Below are 23,013 nucleotides of genomic sequence, written 5' to 3'. Positions count from 1 at the left end.
TTCCTAACTTCAGCAGTGCTAGCTGTCTTACCCAGTGCTGTCTTCCTGGGGAGAACTGTGATGAAATTGGACTCTGCCCAGTAGTGTTCATAGCTTTCGATTTCCCCAGCTTCTAAACCAGAACAGCTCACTTCCTCTGACTAATGTAGTTACCAGAAAGAAAAAAAATAACCACGAAAATAGAGTTTCTCTTTACTCAGTTATTTTTCTTACAAATATAAGTAGGCACAAAGCCCAACATTGAGCCTTTATATCCAACAGATTCATATGTGGGCCACTGGGAATCTTACACTCAATTTAATGAAGATGAAATCACCAAGGGATAAAAGTGAGTCACTCAGCCATCTCACCTTCCTTTCTTGTCAGATTCTGTTCCTCAAACTTGGTTGAACATTTCCTGGATAAAGAAAGATCTGTGATGAATCATTTTTGTTTAAGCACTTTCCAAAGCATTCATTAATTTATTGATGGTCCCCATGCCATAGCTTTTCAGAGCATAATTTTACAAGAAACATGTAACTCCAAATTCAGCTAAATAGAAAGTTATTTGACATTAATTGCTGTGTGCATTACAGCTAAGCAGTCTTTTTCAGTGATTAAGATAATGATCCCTTAGGCATCTTTTTGGGAAAACACAACAGATCATGGGCTATCTGTAACACTGAACTGAACTTTCTGTATAGTACTGACAATACTTGCAAACTTATGAAAAGTTCTGAACTTTTGGTAGCTTCAGAGCCTAGAACAATGGTTTTCTGACTGATTTTTTCTGTTAAGGATTTTGGATGGCATCTGTACTATTGTTACAGCCAAGGCAGGGAACAAATGGCACCAATCAGTGGAGGCTAGTTAGAGATGTTTAAAGGTGATCCACATACAGGGTAATGTCATGGATTTGGTAATAGTAATGGCAATAATCAACAGTAATGCCATCATGTGGCAGGAGTCCACTGATTTGCCTGGATAGATGACATGAACGTATGTTTTCCAGTGGCTGGTGTTTGGCAGCTCTTGTCTCTCTCTGTACGCAACAATCCATGAGACTGGGAAGCCTTTTATCTTCTTCAAGTTCTTTCATTGTTTTAATGTTTTCATTGTGGAAACATTTCCTTTCCTTGGTTACTTTCTTTCCAATACAATGTAATTTCTAGGCTGTTTTTGGGTTTTTTTGTTTGTTTGTTTGTTTGTTTTTTCAAGACTTTTTCTATGTAGTTTTGTGCCTTTCCTGGAACTCACTCTGTAACACGGGCTGGCCTCAAACTCACAGAGATCAGCCTGCCTCTGCCTCCTGCGTGATTGGATTAAAGGAGTGTGCCACCACTGCCCAGCAGGCTGTTTTGAATATGATTTTTTTCCTTGATTTTATTCTAGATACATGTCATTTTTATATAGGAAATCTACTGATTTTTTTTGTGTTACATTTATATTTTTATATTTGCTGTGTATGTTTTTCAGCTGTAGAAGATTTCTGGTTATGTCTTCAGGGTATTTAATATAGAGTATCATATCATCTGAAAATAATGATGCTTTGAGTTGTTTTCCTTTTATTGAAAATAGCTTTTGTCCCCACTAAGTTCATTTTGTTTTCTGACCAGTTTTATTTGGTGTACTCTAGGTCCCTAGACTATCTAATCTCTGGTTCTCGGTTACTCAAGCAGTGTCAGATACGGGTTCCAATTTGTGGAGTGTGCCTTAATTCAAATCAGATATTGGTTGGTTACTCCCAGAAGCTTTGTGCCGCCATAGCATTAGCTTATCTTACAGGGAGGACCCCACTGTAGATCAAGGGGCTTGTGGATGTTTTGGTGCTTATGTTTCTCTTTTGGTAGTGTGCAGAGCACCTTCCTGTACCAAAAATGTTCAAATGTCAGGGTGAAGATTCTATATAGGCATCAGAATGTCTTCTTCATGCTCAATGAGTTGTGTAGACATTGCTTTCAGCAATGGGATATTGTTGTCACTTTGTGGAGAGCAACTTATTTTCTTGACAACAGGCTACATTGCTTAGAGATTCTCATGGGACCCCTTTGGTCAACAAATCAATTAGATGTAACCCAGTCTCAGCACTGGAAGTTTTGTTTGGTGACAAGTGATGGCCAATTGGGACTCTGTCTCTTCCATTATTTAGGGATTGCATTTATATCACTTTCTTATATGTATATATTTTAGAAATTTTCTACTGTTTAGGTTTCCATAATACAGCATGCACAGGTCCTGCACAGGTCTGCACCAGGTTCTCTGCACATATTTTAGATCTTCCTGTTTATGGTTGTTGAAGAATTCCTGAGTGCACTAATGACTGAATCTCTGATTCTTGTACCTTCTCCTGAGTTCTTTTCTTTCTGTTGGCTTATCTTGTCTAACTTTATTGTGATAATTTTTGTTTTATATTATCATATTTTACTTTTTATATTTTAAAAAAGGATGAAAATGGGAAAATAGGTATTTTTCACATTATATATTCTGATTACAGCCATCCCTACTTCTCCAATTCCTTTCTACCCATCCAAATCTATCCCCTCTTTCTGTATTTAGTCAGATAACAAACAGGCATATAAAAAATCACAATAAATTAAAAAGCAATATATTTGAAGGTTTGAGGAATGTCAGATGTTTTGAATGTGGAGAAACAATCTGTGTCTATCTACTCTCATAAGACTTTCAATAGTTGCTTGCATCCTTCTCCCATTTTCTCAAGTCATATTATATCCTACTGAGATCTTTGATGTATTTGAAAGCTGGATAGTTATAATTTCCTTAGTTGTGATAATAGATAAGTTAGATATAAAATCTTAAACTCACAAATGTAGAATAGATATATTATCTTCTTTAATTTTGCCAAATACAAATAGACTAGATATTATAAGTATAATTCTTGCTTGCTAATTGTTTTGCTATACGTGATTTTACTATGTTAAAGTTAAAACCTTATCTTTGAAAAGAAGAAAAGGGGAAGTGCTGTAGATGTCTTCCTGTATTCTGTGAATATGTGTTGCTATGACTGATTGATAAGTAAAATGCTGATTGGCCAGTAGCCAGGCAGGAAGTATAGTATAGGTGGGATAAGATGCGAGGAGAATTCTGGGAAGTGTAAGGCTGAGTCAGGAGATGCTACCAGTCACCACTATGAGAAGCAAGATGTAAGTACGGGTAAGCCACAGCCACGTGGCAACTTACAGATGAATAGAAATGGGTTAATTTAAGATATAAGAACTAGATAGCAAGAAGCCTGCCATGGCCATACATTTTATAAGTAATATAAGTCTCTGTGTTTACTTGGGTCTGAGCAGATGCAGGAGCCAGGTAGACACAGAAAAACTCCAGCTATATTATGACAAAATAACCAAACAAGAAAAAGTAAACAAATACATACATACACTGAGACACACACATTCTCTCACACAGGAATCCCCTAAAAAGCCCAAACCAAAATCCATAATGTATACAAAAAGGACCTATAAGACAAAAAGAAAAAAGTTCCTGACTTAAAATTATGAGACAAAAACATCCAATGATCCTGTTGTGTTTGTTTTGTGTTGGCCATTTACTCCTGAGCATGGGCACTACCCTTAAGAGTGTTTTGTTTCTCCCTTGGAGAAAACAAATTCTTCTATCTAAATGCCTATCAATTGTGCATAGCTTCTGGGACAGGATGGGAGCAATTGTCCACTTCTCCTTTAAACTCTATGATCCCACCTGGTGCAGACCTACCCTGGCCCTGTGCCTGCTGCCACAGTCTCTCTACCTTCCTTTGCTCTGTTTGATCTTCCCATTCCTTTTGCCCCCTCCTTGTCCATCCGTAACTATGTATTCTACTCATCCTTCCTAGGGAGATACATCCATCCTTCCCTAGTCCCTTAATCTCTAACTAACTTCTGTGGTTATATGGATTGTAGCTTGCTTATCATTGGCTTAAGAGCTGACATTTACATATAAGTGAACATATATAATATTTGTCTTTCTGGGTCTGAGTTACCTCACATAGGATGATTTCCCCCTACTTATATCCATTTACCTGTGAATTTCATGATTTCATTTTTTTAACAGTTGAGTAACATTCCACTGGGTAAATGCACCACATTTTCTTTATCTATTAATCCATTGATGGGCTTCCAATTTCTGGCTATCATGAATAGGGCAGCAATGAACATGGTTGAGCAACTGTCTCTGTGGTAGAATGAAACTTCCTTTATACCAAGATTGGTATAGCTGGAACTTGAGGTAGATAGATTCCTGTCCTACTGAGGAGCCATCACACTCCCATGCTCATTCATTGGTAGAATTAATATAGTAAAATTCTTACCAAAGCAATCTACAGAGTTAATGCAATAAATTCCAACACATTCTTCACAGAACCTGAAAGGACAATTTTCAGCTTAATATGAAAACACACTGTGGCAGGTTGGAAAGCTGCCGCTGAGATCATGAGAGCTGGCCCTATCCTTCACCAGCTACAGCACTCGGGAGAGTAGGCCCTGCACCTCACCTAGGCAACACAGTAGAGCTGGCCCTGCTGGTGTGGGTGAAGGTGAGCTAGCCTTGAGGGCATGGGAGCAGGAGAACTGGCCCACTCCTTGATGCCTGGTACATTGAGCAGGCTAGCTGGGATAGTGCTGGTGAGCTCTTCCTGGTGGTAAGGATGAGGGAGAGCTGGAGGGCTGACCAACCCAGCTACCACCCAGGCCCAGAACTAGTGCTATGTGTTGGCCACCCCAACATCCATACTATGAACTGCTGGAGCATGTGAAGGGGCTGGTCCTGCAGAACCAAAGCTACAGGATCTCCATGACACCAGGCAAAAATATGATATGCAAGAGAAGTCCCAGTGAAGGTGCAGTATCTATAGTGTAGCAGAAGACAGAGACCTAGAACCAGACCAATGACTCATTGTAAAGAACACTTGTAAGTAAACTTGTGTGGACTAAGGGGTCCACTCTGTCACACTACAGCTTCAACCATGAGATATTTTTCTACTAAATTTTACTTTACTTTGTTGATGTGGAGTTGTAAGGGCAGAGGGTGAATGCGAAGGGATGAAGTGATGAATAGGATGGGGATGCACAAGGTGAAATCTACAAAGGATTAATAAAAAAAAAAAAGCTTTTAAAGAAAGAAAGCACCCAAACCCCACATGATAGCTAAAATAATCCTGAATTTTAAAAAACTGTTAGAGGTATTATCATCTCTGATCTCAAACTGAACTAGAGAACAATAGTAATAAAAGCAGCATGGTATTGGCATGAAAACAGATATGTCAATCAATGAAATAGAATTGAAGACCCAGACAAAAGCCAACACACCTAAGGATACTTGATTGTTTGTAGTGGGAATCTTAACAGGTTTTATTAATAAGAAGAAACCTGAGGCCAGTTATTGGGGAGAATGCTGAAAGATCAGAGAAGCAGAACAAGCCACAGTTTCCTCACCTTGCCAGTTCCTCATATGGTCTTGTTTCCCCAGACTGCAAGCTTCTGAGTCCTCATCCAAAAGAATCTCAGCTGAACTGTGTTGCTCCAAAACCTAAAAGCTAAACCAGCCAATTTCTTTCTTCAATATCTTAATTTTTTCATATGTCTTTTACTTGCTTGGTTAGACTTTATCCTAAGATATCTTATGTTATTTGAGACTTGTGAAAGTTGATTTATTTTCTAATCCATTTGTCATTTGTATATAGGAAGGCTAATGATATTTGTGAGTTAATTTTGTATCTCGTTACTTTGATGAAAGTATTTACCAGCTGTAGGAGTTCCCAGGTGGAATTTTATAGGTCACTTTTATATACTAACATAACATCTGCAAATAAAGATACTTTGACTTCTTCCTTTCAAATTTGTATCCCCTTGATCTCCTTCAGTTGTCTATTGCTATGGCTAAGATTTCAAGTACTATATTCAATGGTTATGGAGAGAGTGGGCATCCTTGTCTTATTCCTGATTTTAGTGAAATTGCTTTGAGTTTCACCCCGTTTAACCTGATGTTGGTGATGGGCCTGCTGTAAATCATCTTTAGTTATGATGAAGTATGTCCCTGGGTCTTTAGTCTCTCTAGGACCTTTGTCATGAAGAGGTATTGATTGGATTTTGTCAAAGGTTTTTTCTGAATCTAATAATATGATCATGTGGTTTTGTCTTTCAGTATAGATGAATGGTGAATTATGTTTATAAACCCATTTATGTTGAATCATCCCTGAATCTCTCGCATGAAGCCTTATTGATCATGGTTGATGATCTTTTTCATGTGTGCTTGGATTCAGTTTGCAAGTATTTTATTGAGAACTTTAGCAGCTATACTCCTAAGGAAAATTAGTCTGTAATTTTATTTCTTTGTTGGGTCTTTATGTGATTTCTATATTACAGTAACCATGGTCTCTCAAAATGAACTGGATAATGTTCCTTCTGTTTCTTTTTTGTGGAATAATTTGAGGAATATTAGAGTTAACTCTTCTATGAAAGTCTAGTAGAGTTCTGTGCTAAAACCACCTGGTCCTAGGCTTTTTGTAGATGGGAGACTTTTAATTACTGCCTCCTTTTCCATAAGGGGTATAGATCTGTTTAAATAGCTCTTCTTGTCTTGATTTACCATTGGTTGGTGGTATATATCAAGAAAAATATCCATTACTTTTAGATTTTTCCAATTTTGTGAAGTACAAGTTTTGAAAGTATGTCTTTTGAGTCTCTGGGTTTCCTCAGTATCTATTAGTATGTTCCCCTTATTGTCTCTGATTTTGTTAATTCATATCACTGCTCACAGCCTTTTAGATAATGTAGCTAAGGGTTTTTCAACCTTATTAATTTTATCAAAGAACCAACTACTTTTCTCACTGATTCTTTGTGGTACTTTATTTGTTCATTCTATTTTAATTTTTCAGTCCTGAGTTTCATTATTTCTTGTTACCTACTACTTTGGGGCATTGTTTCTTCTAGTTGTTCCAGAGCTTTCAGGTTGGATGGTAAGTTATGTATTTGCAATCTCTCCAATTTTTTGATATAAGCATTTATTGCTATGAACTTGGATCTTAGAACTGTTGTCATTGTGTCCCATAGATATAGCTGTGCTGTAGTTTCATTTTCACCCTCTCTGGTTTTTCTGAGAGTGTGATAGCTGAGCATTTCCTGGTAGGGGATTCTTCTGAGATCCTCTCAGATGTGGTCACTGGAGATTCCAGTTAGAATGTGTTTCTTGGTATTGGGATATAAGGCGTAGGTTTGGAGATGGGATAGAAGTGGACTGAGGGATTCCACAGGAGGAAGGAACGCAAGGTATTCCACCAGAATCTGCTTAGTGTCCTGGAGACGGAGGCAGAAAGGGAAGATAGGCCTCAGTTAATAGTCTATTGCTGAGCTGGGGATGAGACTAAGGGATTGGATTCAGAGGAGAAGAGGAAGATTAAAGATTTGTAGATTTTCTTCCTGCTTCCCTGGGCTATCTATTTCATTGTCTGGTGTGGCAGGATGGTTCCCATGGAATGTCTTGTGGTTTAGACCGAGGGATAAAACATCTTGAACAAAGCAACTTGGGGAGGAAAGGGGTTACTTGACTTACACTTCCTTATCACAGTTCATCAAAGAAGGAAGTCAAAACAAGGTCTCAAACTGGGAAGGGACCAGGAGGCAGGAGCTGATGTAGAGGCCATAGAGGATTGCTGCTGACTGGCTTTATCCTCATGACTTGCTCAGCCTGCTTTCTTATTCAACCCAGGACCACCAGCCCAGGGATGACACCACCTACTGTGGGCTGGGCCCTCTCCCATCAATCACTAAGTAAAAATGCCCTCTAGTTGGATCTAAGGGAGGCATTTTGTCAATTGAGGATTCCTCCTTTCAGATGACTCTTGCTTATGTCAAGGTGGCAAAAACTAGCTAGACAAATGGGTTGGGTAAGGAAGGCTATCGGAGTTCTGCTTGATCCTCTGGAGGTAGCAGCAGAAAGGAAGAGGAGGCCACAATGAGTGCTCTGTTACAGAGCCAGGGCTGAGACTGCGGGATTAGATTTGAGGAGAGAAGGGATAATGGAAGTCTGAGGATTGTCTACCTACTTCTCTGACTGGCATGGCTGGTGGGTTCCCAGAGAGTATACTTTGCTTTCTTCTTTTTCTGTTTATATGCAGTTTATCTCCTTCACTTGTCTTATTTCTCAATGGAGAATAAAAACAGCATGATACTGGTATAAAAGCAGACACATAGATTGATGTAATGGAAGTAAGAACCTACATGAAAGCTCACATTTCTATGTACATTTAATTTCTGATAAAGAGGCCAAGAATATGCATTGGAGAAAAGACAGCAACTGCAACAAAACATATTGGTTAGATAACTACGCATAGAAATATGAAACTATGTCCTTATCTCTCACCTTGCCCAAAGCTCAACAAAGGGTTCAAGGAACTCAACATTTGACCCATTAACCCAAACCTTATAAAGGAGAAGATATGAAATATACTTGAGCTCATTGTCACAAGGAAGTATTTTATTTTCAGGATTCTTATTGCGTAACTACTAAGACTAACAACAGATAAATGAAATCTCATAAAACTTAAAATCTTCTGTGCAGAAAAGAATACCATTAAAATGAGAAGGCAGTCTCTACAATGGGCAAAATTTATTTTTCATTATGTTTTTGATAGTTTGAATAAAAATGGCCCCCATAGGCTCATTGAGTGTCTGGTCTCTAGTTAGTGAAAAAGGTGTAGTCTTGCTGGATTAGGTATGGAATTATTGAAGGGAGAGTGTAATTGGCAGTGGAATTTGAGTTTTTAGAAGCCCACACAAGGTCCAGTTTCTCTCTACCTGCCTGCAACTTGCAGATTATATATGAGCTCTCAGAAACTGCCTCAATGATATACCTGCTTACCCTTCACCATGCTTTCTGATAGTGATGGGCTAACTCTCAGATACTGTAAGCAAGCCTCCAATGCTTTCTTTTATAAGCTGCCTTTGAAATCATGTTTCTTCTCAGAAATAGAAAGTAACTAAAACAAAGTCTGATTGGAGGTTTGAATATAGAAAATAAAAAGAACTGAGAAAATGTAACATCAAGAAAACAAATAACTCAATTAGAAATGGATGATGAAATCCAAATAATTGAGAAATATTTTAAAAAGTGTTCAACATCCTCATACATTGTGAAAATGCTAATTAAAACCATTTTGAGGCTCTTCCCCAGCCCGCTTGCCAAGAAAACAGCCCCTTGTGACACCAGTAAAAACCAGAACCATAAGACAAACTTCATCCAACAGGTAAGGCCCCATCTCTGGACTGAGCAGAACAGGACCCTAGCCTCCATGCACCAGGGGCACATTCTGTGACCCTCCTCCAAGCCTTTAGAGTAATAGGTACCTGCCACCTACCTCTTCCCCTGACCCCTCATCAAGAAAACAGGTCCCACCCTGCACCAATTGGGGATAGATGTCCCCTGATACAGAGCCTGGTGGTGCCCATTTGACTGTAATCTGTTCCCTGAGACATAGAATCCATCAGCACCTATTGGACCAAAAGCACAGATTAGACCAAGAGCTCCCATTAGACTAAGAACATCAATCAGACCATAAGAGGTTGCTCAGACACAGACACCACTTCACTTAGTGGAGAAAGAAATGGGTAGACACCAGTGCAAAAATAGAGTCAACAATGTAAAGACAAGTATGGCACCATCAGAACCTAGTAGTGCTAGATCATCAAGACCTGAACATCCCAAAGCAGAAGAAGCAGAAGAAATCGACCTTAAAAATGACTTTTACAAGATGATAGATGCCTTTAAAGAGGAAATGATTAATTTCCTTTAAAGAAATTGAAGATAAACAAAAAATTGGAGGAAATCAATAAATCCTTTAAAGAAAGCCAAGAATGAAATAGTCCAAGATTTGAAAACTGAAATAGAGGCAATAAAGAAGACACAAACTGAAGGAATGCTTGAAATGGAGATTCTGAGTAAATGAACAGGAACTACAGATGCAACCATAACCAACAGAATGCAAGAAATGGAAGAGAGAAACTCTGGTATTGACAGTACAATGATGGAGTAAATAGAGACATCAGTCAAAGAAAAAGACTAAAGCCAAAAAAGTAATAACATAAAATGTCCAGGAAATTTGGGACACTAAGACCAAATCTAAGAATAATAGGGATAGAAGAAGGGGAAAAGTACCAACTCAAAGGCACAGAAAATATATTCAACAAAATCACAGAAGAAAACGTTCCCATCCTAAAGTAGGAAATGCCTATGAAGATACAAGAAGCTTACAGAACACCTAATAGACTGGATAACAAAAAAAGTGCCCTTGCCACATAATAATCAAACCACTAAACATAACAAAATAAAGAAAAAAAAATAAGAGTCACAAAGGAAAAAGGCCAGGTAACATATAAAGGCAGACCCATAAGAATAACACCTGACTTCTCAATGGAGACACTGAAAGACAGAAGGTCCTTGACAGATGTTATGTAGACACTAAGAGACCATGCCAGACTATTATATCCAGCAAAACTCTCAAATGCCATAAACAGAGTAAACAAAATATTCCAAGATAAAACCACATTTAAACAATACCCATCTACAAATCCAGGCCTACAGAAAGCACTTACTTAGAAGGAAAAAAATCCAACCTAAGGAAATTTGATACACCCATGAAAACACAGGCAGTGGATAATCCCACACCAAAAAATACCAAAGAAGAGAAACACACAACAATACCAACAAAAAATAACAGGAATTATCAATCACTGGTCATTAATATCCATTAATATCAAAGGCCTCAATTCCCCTATAAAGAGACACAGGCTGACAGAATGAATACAAAAACAGGATCCATCCTTCTGTTGCATAAAAGAAACACATCTCAATTTTAAAGACAGACACTGCCTCAGAATAAAAGGCTGGGAAAAGACTTTCTAATCAAATGGAATTAAGAAGCAAGCTGGTGTAGCTATCCTAATAGCTAGTAAAATAGACATCAAACTAAAATCAATCAAAAGAGATCAGGAAGGATATTACATACTTATCACAGGGAAAATCCACCATGATGAAGTCTTAATTCTGAACATTTATGCCCCAAACACAAGGGCACCCACATTTGTTAAAAAAAAAACAAAAAAACAAGATGACTGTTAGGGTGTTTGGCCATCTGATCACCAGACTAGGTCAGATCAGGCTTTCTCTTGACCATTGCCAGCAGTCTACAGAGGATATATCATTGTGGATTTCTGGGGAACTCTCAAGCACTCTGCCTATTCCTGGTCTCATGTGGTCTTCATTTATCGTGGTCTGTTATTCCTTGTTCTTCCTTTCTGTTCTTGATCCAGCTGGGATCTCCTGCTCCCCTAAGCTTTCTTTCCTTCAAATCTTGCCCTTCATTACTCCCACTGTCATCAAGGTTGTTCATGTAGATCTCATCCATTTCTCTGTCATTGGGTGATCCCCAGGTCTTTCCCAGGGTCCCGTTTTCTAGGTAGCCTCCATGGAGTTGTGCAGCAGTCTAGTCATCTTTGTTTTACATCTAGTATCCTCCTATGAGTGACTACATACCATGTTTGTTCTTCTGAGTCTGGGTTACCTCACTCAGGATGATTTTTTCTAGATCCATCCATTTGCCTGCAAATGATGCCATTGTTTTTCTCTGCTGAGTAGTACTCCATTGTGTATATGTACCACATTTTCTTTATCCATTCTTCAGTTGAAGGGCATCTAGGTTGTTTCCAGGTTCTGGCTATTACAAACAAAGCTGATACGAACATAGCTGAGCAAATGCCCTTGTGGTATGATTGAGCATACCTTGGGTATATGCCCAAGAGTGCAACAGCTGGGTCTTGGGTGAGATGGATTCCCAATTTTCTTAGGAAGCACCATATTGATTTCCAAAGTGGCTGTATAAGCTTGCATTCCCACCAGCAGTGGAGGAGAGTTTCCCTTGCTCCACATCCTCTCCAGCATAAGCTGTCTTCTGTGCTTTTGAACTCTCATCCAATAACTGATGGAAGTGGACGCAGAGATCCTCAGCCAGGCCCCAGGCGGAGCTCCAGGTGTCCAACTGTCGAGAAAGAGGAGGGTCTGCAAGAGCATGAATTGTTGAATCCAAGATTGCAAAAAGCACAGGGACAAATAGCCAAATGAATGGAAGCACATGAATTATGAACCAAAGGCTGTGGAGCCCCCAGCTGGATCAGGCCCTCTGGATAAGTGAGACCATTAAATAGACCATCTGTTTGGGAGACATCCAGTCTGTGGGACCAGGATCTGTCCTTAGTGCATGAGCTGGCTATTTGAAACCTTGGGCTTACACATGGACACTTCGCTCAGTCTGGAAGGAGGTGACAGGACCTGCCTGTACTGAATCTACCAGGTTTAAAGGAATCCCCAGGGTGCCTTGATCCTGGAGGACATGGGAATGGAGGGGAGGGGCTTGGGGGAAGGTGGGGGTGGGGCGGGAGGGGGGAGGACAGGGGAACCCATGGCTGATGTATAAAATTTAAAACACATAAAAATAAAGAAAAACAATTAAAAAAAATCTTCTCAGACAAAAACAAAAAAACAAAAAACATTACTAAAGCATAAATCACACATCAAATCCCACACACTAGTGGGAGATTTCAACAACCTACTCTCCCCACTGGATAAATCTGCCAGACTGAAACTTAACAGAAATAAGGGACCTAACAGAAGTCCCCCAGCAGACCCTGCAATCTTCACACCCTGCCCCCACACCCATCTTCCTGAGACCCCAACCACTTCCTGAGACTCAGAGACCAGCCCTCAGCTCCCATACCACCCTGGAGATCCCATCTGGACAAAAGGTGAGTGCCTGGGATCATACCCAGAGAGCCCTGCCACTAGGTCCCATCCCTGGGCTCTGGCCATTCCAGGAAGACCTGTCCAACTTGGCCCCAGGTTCTGGCCATCAGGCAGGACCCCCCCATCCCCACTGGGAATGTTCCCCTTCTCCAAGACCCCCAGAAGACTCTGCAATCTCCACACCCTGCCCCCACACCCATCTGCCCGAGACCCTAACCACTTCCTGAGACTCAGTGACCAGCCCCCAGCTTCCATCCAGCCCAGAGAGTCCATCTGGACCAGAGAGAGGCTTCCTGAATTTGTCAGCTCTATCTGGACCAAGAGCACTGATAAGACCAAGAATGAATCCACAAGGAGATGGGCAGACATCAAGGCAGAAGTACATACAACAAAATAAAGAAGAATACAGCATCACCAGAACCTAGCCCTCCTCCAACAGCTATACCTGAACATCACAAAAATAGAAGAAGCAGAAGAAAACAACCTTATGAATAACACCATGAAGAGGCTAGAGGCTTATAAAGAATAAATCAAAAATGTAGTGGAGGAACAGACAAACAAAGAATGGGCAGAATGCTATAAAAAAAAAAAAAACTAGAGGAAAGGACAAATAAAGCAGAAGAAAACAATAAATCCCTGAAAGAAAATCATGAAAAAGCAATGAAACAGTTGAGGGAAACAGTCCAAGACCTGAAATGGAAATAGAAAAAAATGAAGAAGACACAAGCAGAGAGAATGCTGGAAATAGAAAATCTGAGCAAATGAACAGGAACTTCAGATGCAAGTATAACCAATGGAATGCAAGAGATGGAAGAGAGGATCTCTGGTGTTGAAGATACAGTAGAAGAAATAGATTCATCAGTCAAAGAAAACACTAAAACAAACAAAGTCATGACCCAAAATGTCTAAGAAATTTGGGACACCATGAAAAGACCAAACTACAAATAATGGGGATAGAGGAAGGAGAAGAATACCATCTCAAAGGCACAGAAAATATATTCAACAAGATCATAGAAGAAAATTTCCCAACTTAAAGAATGCCTATGAAGATACAAGAAGCCTATAGAACACCAAACAGACCATACCCCCCAAAAAAGTCCCCTTGCCACATAATAATTAAACAACTAAATGTAAAGAATAAAGAAAGAATATTAAGAGCAGCAAAAGAAAAAGGCCAAGTGACTTATAAAGGCAAACCTATCAGAATAACACCTGATTTCTCAATGGAGACTTTGAAAGCCAGAAGGACCTGGACAGATATAATGCAGACACTAAGAGACCATGGATGCCAGCCTAGAATAATAAACCCAGCAAAACTTTCAATCATCATAGACAGAGTGGACAAGACCTTCCAAGACAAAGCCAGATTTAAGCAATACTTATACATAAACCCAGCCCTACAGTAAGCACTAGAAGGAAAATTCCAACCTAAGGAAGGCAGATACACCCTCAAAAACACAGGCAATAGATAACACCACAGCAGTAAACCCCAAAGAAGAGAAGTACACACATACTACCACCAAAAAATAAAAATAATAACAGGAAGGAACAATCACTGGTCATTAATTTCCCTTAATATCAATGGAATTAATTCACCTATAAAAAGACACAGGCTAACAGAATGGATATGAAAGCAGGACCCATCTTTCTGCTGCATACATGAAACACACCTCAAATTCAAAGACAGACACCTCCTAAGAATAAAAGGCTGGGAAAAGACTTTCCAATCAAATGGTCTTAAGAAGCAAGCTAGTGTAGCCATCCTAATATCCAGCAAAATAGACTTCAAACTAAAATCAATCAAAAGAGAACAAGAAGGGCATTACATACTGATCGCAGGAAAGATCCACCAAGATGAAGTTTCAATTCAGAACATTTATGCCCCAAACACAAGGCCACCCACATATGTAAAAGAAACATTACTAAAGCTTAAATCACATATAACACCCCACACATTAATAGTAGGAGACTTCAACAGCCCACTTTCACCACTGGACATATCGGCCAAATTGAAACTCAACAGAGAAATAATGGACTTAACTAATGTTATGACTTAAATGGTCTTAATAGATATCTACAGAACATTCCACCCTAACACAAAGAAATATACCTTCTTCTCAGCATCCCATGGAACCTTCTCTAAAATTGACCACATGCTCAGTCACAAAGCAAATCTCAACAGATAAAACAAAAATTGAAATAGCCTCATATTTTATTGTAACACCATGGTTTAAAGTTAGATTTCAACAACAACAAAAATTGCAGAAATCGTACAATCTCATGGAAACTGAATAATATGCAAATGAATCACCAATGATTCAAGGAAGAAATAAGAAAGAAAATTAACAATTTCCTAGAATTCAATGAAAATAAAAGTACAACATACTGAGGCATATGGGACACTATGAAAGCAGTGCTAAAAGGAAAATTCATAGCACTAAATGCCCACATAAAGAAGATGGAGAAATCTCACATTAGTGACTTAACAGCACACCTGCAAGCTCTAGAACAAAAAGAAGCAAACTCACCCAGGAGGAAGCCATGCCAGGAAATAATCAAATTGAGAGCTGAAATCAATAAAATAGAAACAAAGAGAACAATACAAAGAATCAATGAAACAAAGAGTTGGTTCTTTGAAAAAATCAGCAAGATAGATAAGCCCTTATCCAAATTAACCAAAAGGCAGTGAGAGAGAGAGCATACAAATCAACTAAATCAGAAATGAAAAGGGAGACATAACAGCAGACAATGAGGAAATTCAGAGTCATCAGGTCATACTTCAAAACCTTGTACTTCCCCAAATTGAAAAATCTGAAAGAATGTACAATTTTTTTTGGATAGATACCACTTACCAAAGTTAAGACCAGATAAACTATTTAAATAGGCCAATAACCCCTTAAAAAATAACTCAGGTCCAGATGGTTTCAGCACAGAATTCTATGAGATTTTCAAAGAAGAGCTAATTCCAATACTCTTCAAATTGTTCCACACAATAGAACCAGAAGGAACATTACCAAACTTTTTTATGAGACTACAGTTGCCCTGACACCCAAACCACACAAAGATGCAACAAAGAAAGAGAATTACAGACCAATCTCGCTCATGAATATTGATGCAAAAATACTCAATAAAATACTGGCTAGCTGAATCCAGGAACGCATCAAAAAAATTATCCACCATGATCAAGTAGGCTCCAACCCAGGGATGCAAGGATGGTTCAACATAAAAAAATCTGTCCATGTAAAACACCACATAAACAAACTGAAGAAAAAAAAAAAAGCATGATCATCTCATTAGGTGCTGAAAAAGACTTTGATAAAACCAACAGCCCTTCATGAGAAAGGTCCCAGAGAGATAAGGAATACAAGGAACAGACCTAAACATAATAAAGACAATTTACAGCAAGCTGACAGCCAACATCAAATTGAATAGAGAGAAACTCAACGTGATTCTACTAAAATCAGGAACAAGACAAGTCTGTCCAGTCTCCCCAAATTTATTCAATATAGTACTTGAAGTTCTAGCTAGAGCAATAAGACAAGAAAAGGAGATCAAAGGGATAGAAATTGGAAAGGAAGGAGTCAAACTTTCACTATTTGCAGACAATATGATAGTGTACATAAGTGACCCCAAAAATTCTACCAGGGAACCCCTCCAGCTGATAAACACCTTCAGTAATGAGGCAGGATACAAGATTAACTCAAAAATATCAGTAGCTCTCTTATATAAAAATCATAAAAGGGCTGAGAAAGAGATCAGAGAAACATCACCCTTTACAATAGCCACAAATAATATAAAATACCTTGGGATAACTCTAACTAAATAACTGAATGACCTGTATTAAAAGAACTTTAAGTCTCTGAAGAAAGAAATCGAAAAAGATATCAGAAAATGAAAAGATTTCCCATGCTCATGGATAAGTAGGATTAACATAGTAAAAATGGCAATCTTACCAAAAGCAATCTACAGATTCAATGTAATCCCCATCAAAATCCCAACACATTTCTTCACAGATTTGGACAAAACAATACTCAACTTCATATGGAAAAACAGAAATCCAGGATAGCTAAAAGAATCCTATATAATAAACAACCACTGGGGGCATCATGATCCCTGACTTCAATCTCTACTATAGAGCTACAGTAATAAAAACAGATTAGTACTGGCATAAAAACCATTCAAGCTCCACTCTAGAGCTACAGTAATAAAAAAAAAAAAAAACAGCTTGATACTGGCATAAAAACCAATATGTGGACCAATGGAATAAAATTAAAGACCCTGATATTAATCCGCACACATATGAATACCTGATTTTTGACAAAGAAGCCAAAACTGTACAATGGAAAAACAAAGCACCCTCAACAAATGGGGCTGGCATAAGTGGATGTCAACATGTAGAAGATTGCAAATAGATCCATATCTGTCACCATTTACAAAATTCAAGTCCAAGTGGATCAAAGACCTCAACATAAATCCTGTTACACTGAACCTGATAGTAGAGAAAGTAGGAAGTAGTCTTGAATGCATTGGCACCTGAGAACAGTTGCTAAATATAACACCAGTTGCATAGACACTGAGAGGCAGCAATTAATATATGGGACCTCTTGAAACTGAGAAGCTTTTGTCGGGAAAAGGATATAGTCAATAAGATAAAATGACAGCCTACCAAATGGGAAAAGATCTTCACCAACCCCACATCTGACAGAGGGCTCATCTCCAGAATATATAAAGAACTCATGAAAATAGACATCACAATTCCTAAGAATCCAATTAAAAAATGGCCTACAGAGCTAAACAGAGAATTCTCAACAGAAGAATCTCAAATGGCCAAAAGACATTTAAGGAATTGCTCAACATCCTTAATAATCAGGGAAATACAAATCAAAACAACTCTTGAGATACCATCTTACACCTGTCAGAATGGCTAAGATCAAAAACTCTGAAGACAGCTTATGTTGGAGAGGATGTGGAGCAAGGGGAACACTCCTCCACTGTGGGTGGGAATGCAAATTTGTACAGCCAGTTTGGAAATCAGTATGGGTTTCTCAGAAAATTGGGAATTAATCTTCCTCAAGACCCAGCTGTGCCACTCTTGGGCATATACCCAAGGAATGCTCAATCATACCACAAGGACACATTGCTCCTCTTTGTTCATAAAAACATTACTCATAATAGCCAGAACCTGGGAACAACCTAGATGCCCCTCAACTGAGGAATGGATAAAGAAAATGTGGTACATATACATAATGGACTACTACTCAGCAGAGGAAAACAATGACATCATGAAATTTGCAGGCAAATGGTTGGAACTAGAAGATATCATTCTGAGTGAGGTAACCCAGACTCAGAAGGACAAACATGCTATATATACACACTCAAAAGTGGATACTAGGTGTAAAACAAAGGATAACCAGACTGCAACCCACAGCTCTAGGGAGGCTAGCTAGAAGGGAGGACCCTAGGAGGACACATGGATTGCCTAGCAAAGGAGAAATAGATCAGATCTACATAGCAAACTAGTGGTGAGGGGGGTAATGGAGAGCAAGGAATGGAGGATGAGATCATAGGGGAATGGGAGGTTCGAGCTGGAACAGGGACAGAGTGGGAGAGCAAGAAAAGAGATACCATGATAAATGAAGACATCATGGGAATAGGGAGAAACAGAGAGCTAGGGAAGTTCCCAGGAATCCACAAGGATGACCCCACCATAGACTACTGGCAATGGTCAAGAGGGTGCCTCAACTGGCCTACTCTGGGGATCAGATGGCTGAATACCCTAACTATCATCATAGAGCCCTCATCCAGTGACTGATGGAAGCAGATGCAGAGATCCATGGCTGGGTGCCAGGCTGAGCTCCAGGAGTCCAAATGATGAGAGAGAGGAGTGAATCTATGAGCAAGGGACATGAAGACCATGATGGGAAAAAGTACAAAGACAACTAGCCAAACTAGTGGAAACTCATGAACTGTGGACCAATAGCAGAGGAGCTTCCATGGTACTGGACTAGGCTCTCTGGATAGGTGAGACAGTTGTTTAGCTTGAACTGTTCAGGGGGCCCCCAGGTGGTGGGATAGGGACCTGTCCCTAGTACATGAGCAGGCTTTTTGGAGCCTAGTGCCTATGATGGGACACTTTGTACAGTCTTGGTGTAGGAGGGCAGGGCTTGGACCTGCCTCAACTGAATATACTAGGCTCTGCTGAGGAGGAGGTGAGAATGGGGGGTGGGTGTGGGGGGAAGGCTGGGAGATGGGAGGATGGGAATCTGTGGTTGGTGTGTAAAATGAATAGAACATCTCTTAATAATAATAAAAATTATCTTAAAAACATTTTGAGATTTAGTCAGAAAGCTAAGTTAAAAAACAAATAAGTTGGCAAATGTTGGTATGGATGTGGGGAAAGGTAAACACTCATTGCTGGTGATATTGCAAACTAGTGAAGTCACTATAGAAATCAGTGTGTAGGTTCCCCAGTAAAGTACCACATGATCCAGCATATACAATTATTCCTGTTACTTTTCTGCAAAAGAAATTAACATTCATCTTCTGCAAAAGATGTCAAAATTTATCACATCAATGAGAAATAATTTAAGTTAACAGAAGCTTGTCTCTGCTAAAGCAAATACGTATATTAGTAATAGAATTGCAGATACAAAGGACAGTGAGTTGTCTGAGTAGGTAGGGCTGCTTGTTGTCAAGCCTGAGGACCTGAGGTCTATCCCAGGATTCATGATTTAGAAAACAACCCACTCTCTGAATTGTTCTCTGACCTACACAGGAGCACCGTGGCATGAGTGCTTCTCCTCAAACCTCACAGTCTAAATTAAAATTAATTAATTAATTCAAAATAAATATAATTATGTAAGTACACAATTTAAAAGCAGAGTGACAGGAACAAAACATCTTAAGATATTTGTTTTGGCAAATTCTTCCTTTGATACTTCCTCTAGTAAAACTGAGTGTCTTCCTAAGTACTGATGTTAACTTACCAGAAGAGCCAAGGTGTCTTAATGAGCAAAAAGAAGGGAACAAAAACAAAAGAATATAAGTAAGCAACAACAGAACAGAACTGGTTACCTTTGTAAGGTATCTAGTTACATTCAGGAGATTTGATGAGAAAAGCTGTAGCTCATTTGTGAGCCTAAGAAAGACTATTGTAGTTCTCATTTAAATGGACCACATTTAATCAATCTTGCATTCATTCACTCTACTCTATGTTTGTTAAAGTTAAAGCCACATCTCTGCTCTTTAGGTTTATAGTCAATCTAATTTGTTTATTAGTTGTATAGACTCATGTATATTCACAGTCATTTAATCAGAGTGTAGATAAATAATACAAATAGAATTGATTAAAAATCCACTGCCAAACACGTGTATAAAATATGATAGAATATATGTGGTTAGGTCAGCTAAGCATGAAATTTGTGGGATATTGGGACTTAAAGACACTCCCTGAGTCCAGAATTCCTGAAAGTTCTTGCATTCATTGTCTTCAGTTATAAACTATGAAACTAAACTGTATTTCTCCAGTCAGTTCAACTTCTCTTTCTCTTGTTATTTAAAGCAGAAATCACTTTTTCAATAAGATCTTGATATAAAGTAAAGAATAGGAGAGAGAACTCTTTAAAGACATGGGGGTCAGAATCCCAGCTTTTTGGACATGGATGCCTTCTAGGGCAGAATTGTCTATTTGGTTTCTTATTCTCATTGTACCAACCTGTACCTAGCCTAGGATTTGACTCTTCATCACAATTGGATTATCCACAAGACAGGAAAGGAAGCTATCAAAGAAATACAATTTAAAAACAAAGTGTGTTACACACTGAACTGTGTCTAGGACCAGGGTGCCAATAGATGGATCTTCATGGTCAGGAAAATGCTGAAGGTTTTTTATGAATCACTGTCCAAAGAATTTTCATGGTGTTACCCTGAGAAAAATATTAAAAGAGATGCTGTCACATACCAGACTTTGATACTCTGCTCATCCATCTCTCTCTCTCTCTCTCTCTCTCTCTCTCTCTCTCTCTCTCTCTCTCTCTCTCTCTCTCATGTAAAGCCTATGTTTCTAGTGTTCAGTAACGACAATATTGCTGCTGCCAAGAATTAAAATGAATTTTTCAGAAGAAAATTTACAAAATAATCTAATGGCTTAAAATATGTACTTTAAACTCTCCATTCATGGTCATTTCTCTTGTTTTTTTAGTAAAGTTCATAAATCTTAGGATTTGGGATGGCTTTTTCATCCAATGAACGGAAGATTTCCATAGTTTGGCTGTTAGTCACCTCAGACACACTGGAGGCTTTGTGTATCACTAGAGTCCCATAGCTACCAAAATAATCTGAGAAAGCCATGAATTTCTTTGGGGTGAACATTTCCTGTAGGCTTTGATTGAACACCTTGACTCTGAAGAATTCATTGTCAGTAGCCACTGTGTCATGGAACATCTTTTCATTTCCTATAATATCATAAGTAAATGGTTTTGTAGCTTCTAACACCATCATTTGTTTGGGAAACCATCTTCATCAGAAGGTTAGTTAGGTAGTTTTTTCATTCCTTGTTTCTACAAAGAGTGTATACTAGAAAACCAGCCACAGTTAAGACAGATAAGGAAAACTTTCATTGGATAGAATGGAGAAAATAAAATCTAAACAGGTGGCTTATGTGCCACTTGTTTGGAATGGAAGAAATAGAGATTTAGGTTGCAATTCCAGTTTATACAAATCTTATATAATAGATAAGGGGATTGCATTGATATTTTGGAGGGCACAGATGAACCCAAGTCTGCATATTTTATGATCAGGTGTACTTGAAAGCTTCTTCATGAGCCCAGCCTGGGCATTTTAAGGACTGGAGTTACAAAACCTTTTCCAAAATATTAGTCTTGCCTTTCAAAATGCTTAGTTTGGCAGCCACTGGATTCACTTCAAGGGCTTTGCCAATCTTAATGGTTTGGATTAGAAGCTCTTCACATGCAAAATAACACGCATAGAGAAGAATCCTGGAGCTGAAAAACAGGCAGGAAGGGACAGATGATTAATGAACTCTCTCTACATTGCCCTTCACTTTTCCTTTCCCTCCATCTTTTCCTTGCTTGCTTGCTTGCTTGCTTGCTTGCTTGCTTCCTTCCTTCCTTCCTTCCTTCCTTTCTTCCTTCCTCCCTTCTTTACTTCTCTCTTTCCTTCCTTCCCTCCTTCCTTGCTTTCTTTTGGAAGCAGGCTCTCAATATTTGGCTTGGAATTTGCAATCTAGACTAGGCTCATCTACAATGCACAGAGATCCCCCTGCCTCTGCCTCCTCAGTTTGGTAGCTTTACAAAGCATTACAGTTGTGCATCACCACAGCTGGCTTTCTTGCACTATTTCTGAATTCCAGGGGTGCGATTTGAAATAGAAGGGGCCCCAAAGAGCTGTAAGAGAAATTATGACAGTAATTAAAAAGAAAACCCAAAAAAACATAGAGACCAGTCAGTATTGGGAGGTTCCTCTGAACCTCCCAACTTGCTATGTACTATCATGCCCCAAACCCAGTTAGAACTCACTTCAGTATCTGTTTAGGTTAAAGTCTTTTAAGGGATCATAACTCTGCTTAGATAAAACATTTGCATGTACAAGAAAAAAATGTACAATGGATGATACTTCTTTCTATTGTCTTTAATACATTTTTATAAACTTATAAGAAGTATAAAACTATAAAGATTCTAAGTTTTATTTTAAAAGTAAAGGCGAGTTGCTATGCAAACCTTTCCTTATACCTGTGGTGTTCACTACTGCTAGTTGCTTTGTGTGTTTATGATCAAACAGGGTACCAGTCTTCTAAATGCAAGGTCTCTTGGAAAATTTTATAAATCACTTTATAAATTTGTTGTCATTAAAAGGCAAATAATTATTAAATCAAAAAATTATTATTAACCAAATTAATTAATTAATAATTCAATTAAATCCAGGGTTATGCTTGTTTCTAATTATATCACTGTCATTACTTATGAGCACAAATAGTTGGATGTACCTAAGAATCACATGTTCCAAATTACACTTTAATATGTTACACACAGAGTTCTGCAGCAAATGGTATAATGCAATAGAAGGAGTAGATATATGTAAATTACAGCCAGTGTCTCATATGAATGAATGAACACATTAAATAAATAAATTTGTGGGAGGTTAAAGAAGTTCTTTCAAGGTTATAACCATTGTAATTATATTATGAAGATATCACAAAAGAAACAGAAAATC

The 23,013-nt window shown here is 38.6% G+C and overlaps 1 protein-coding gene across 1 annotated transcript in view; it reads right to left on the bottom strand.

Moving 5' to 3' along the window:
* LOC118593284 overlaps positions 1–23,013 on the bottom strand; it is a 78,737-nt gene that overhangs the window by 30,290 nt on the left and 25,434 nt on the right. Inside the window, exon 8 of the mRNA XM_036202653.1 lies at positions 21,667–21,785. Within this exon, the coding sequence (XP_036058546.1) occupies positions 21,667–21,785 (119 nt within the window). The remainder of the gene's footprint in view (positions 1–21,666; positions 21,786–23,013) is intronic.

Source organism: Onychomys torridus, chromosome 11 (genome assembly GCF_903995425.1).
Source record: "Onychomys torridus chromosome 11, mOncTor1.1, whole genome shotgun sequence".
NCBI classification, from domain to species: Eukaryota; Metazoa; Chordata; class Mammalia; order Rodentia; family Cricetidae; genus Onychomys; species Onychomys torridus.
Note: the sequence above shows the minus strand (reverse complement) of the source record. Positions and strands in the feature narration are given on the sequence as shown.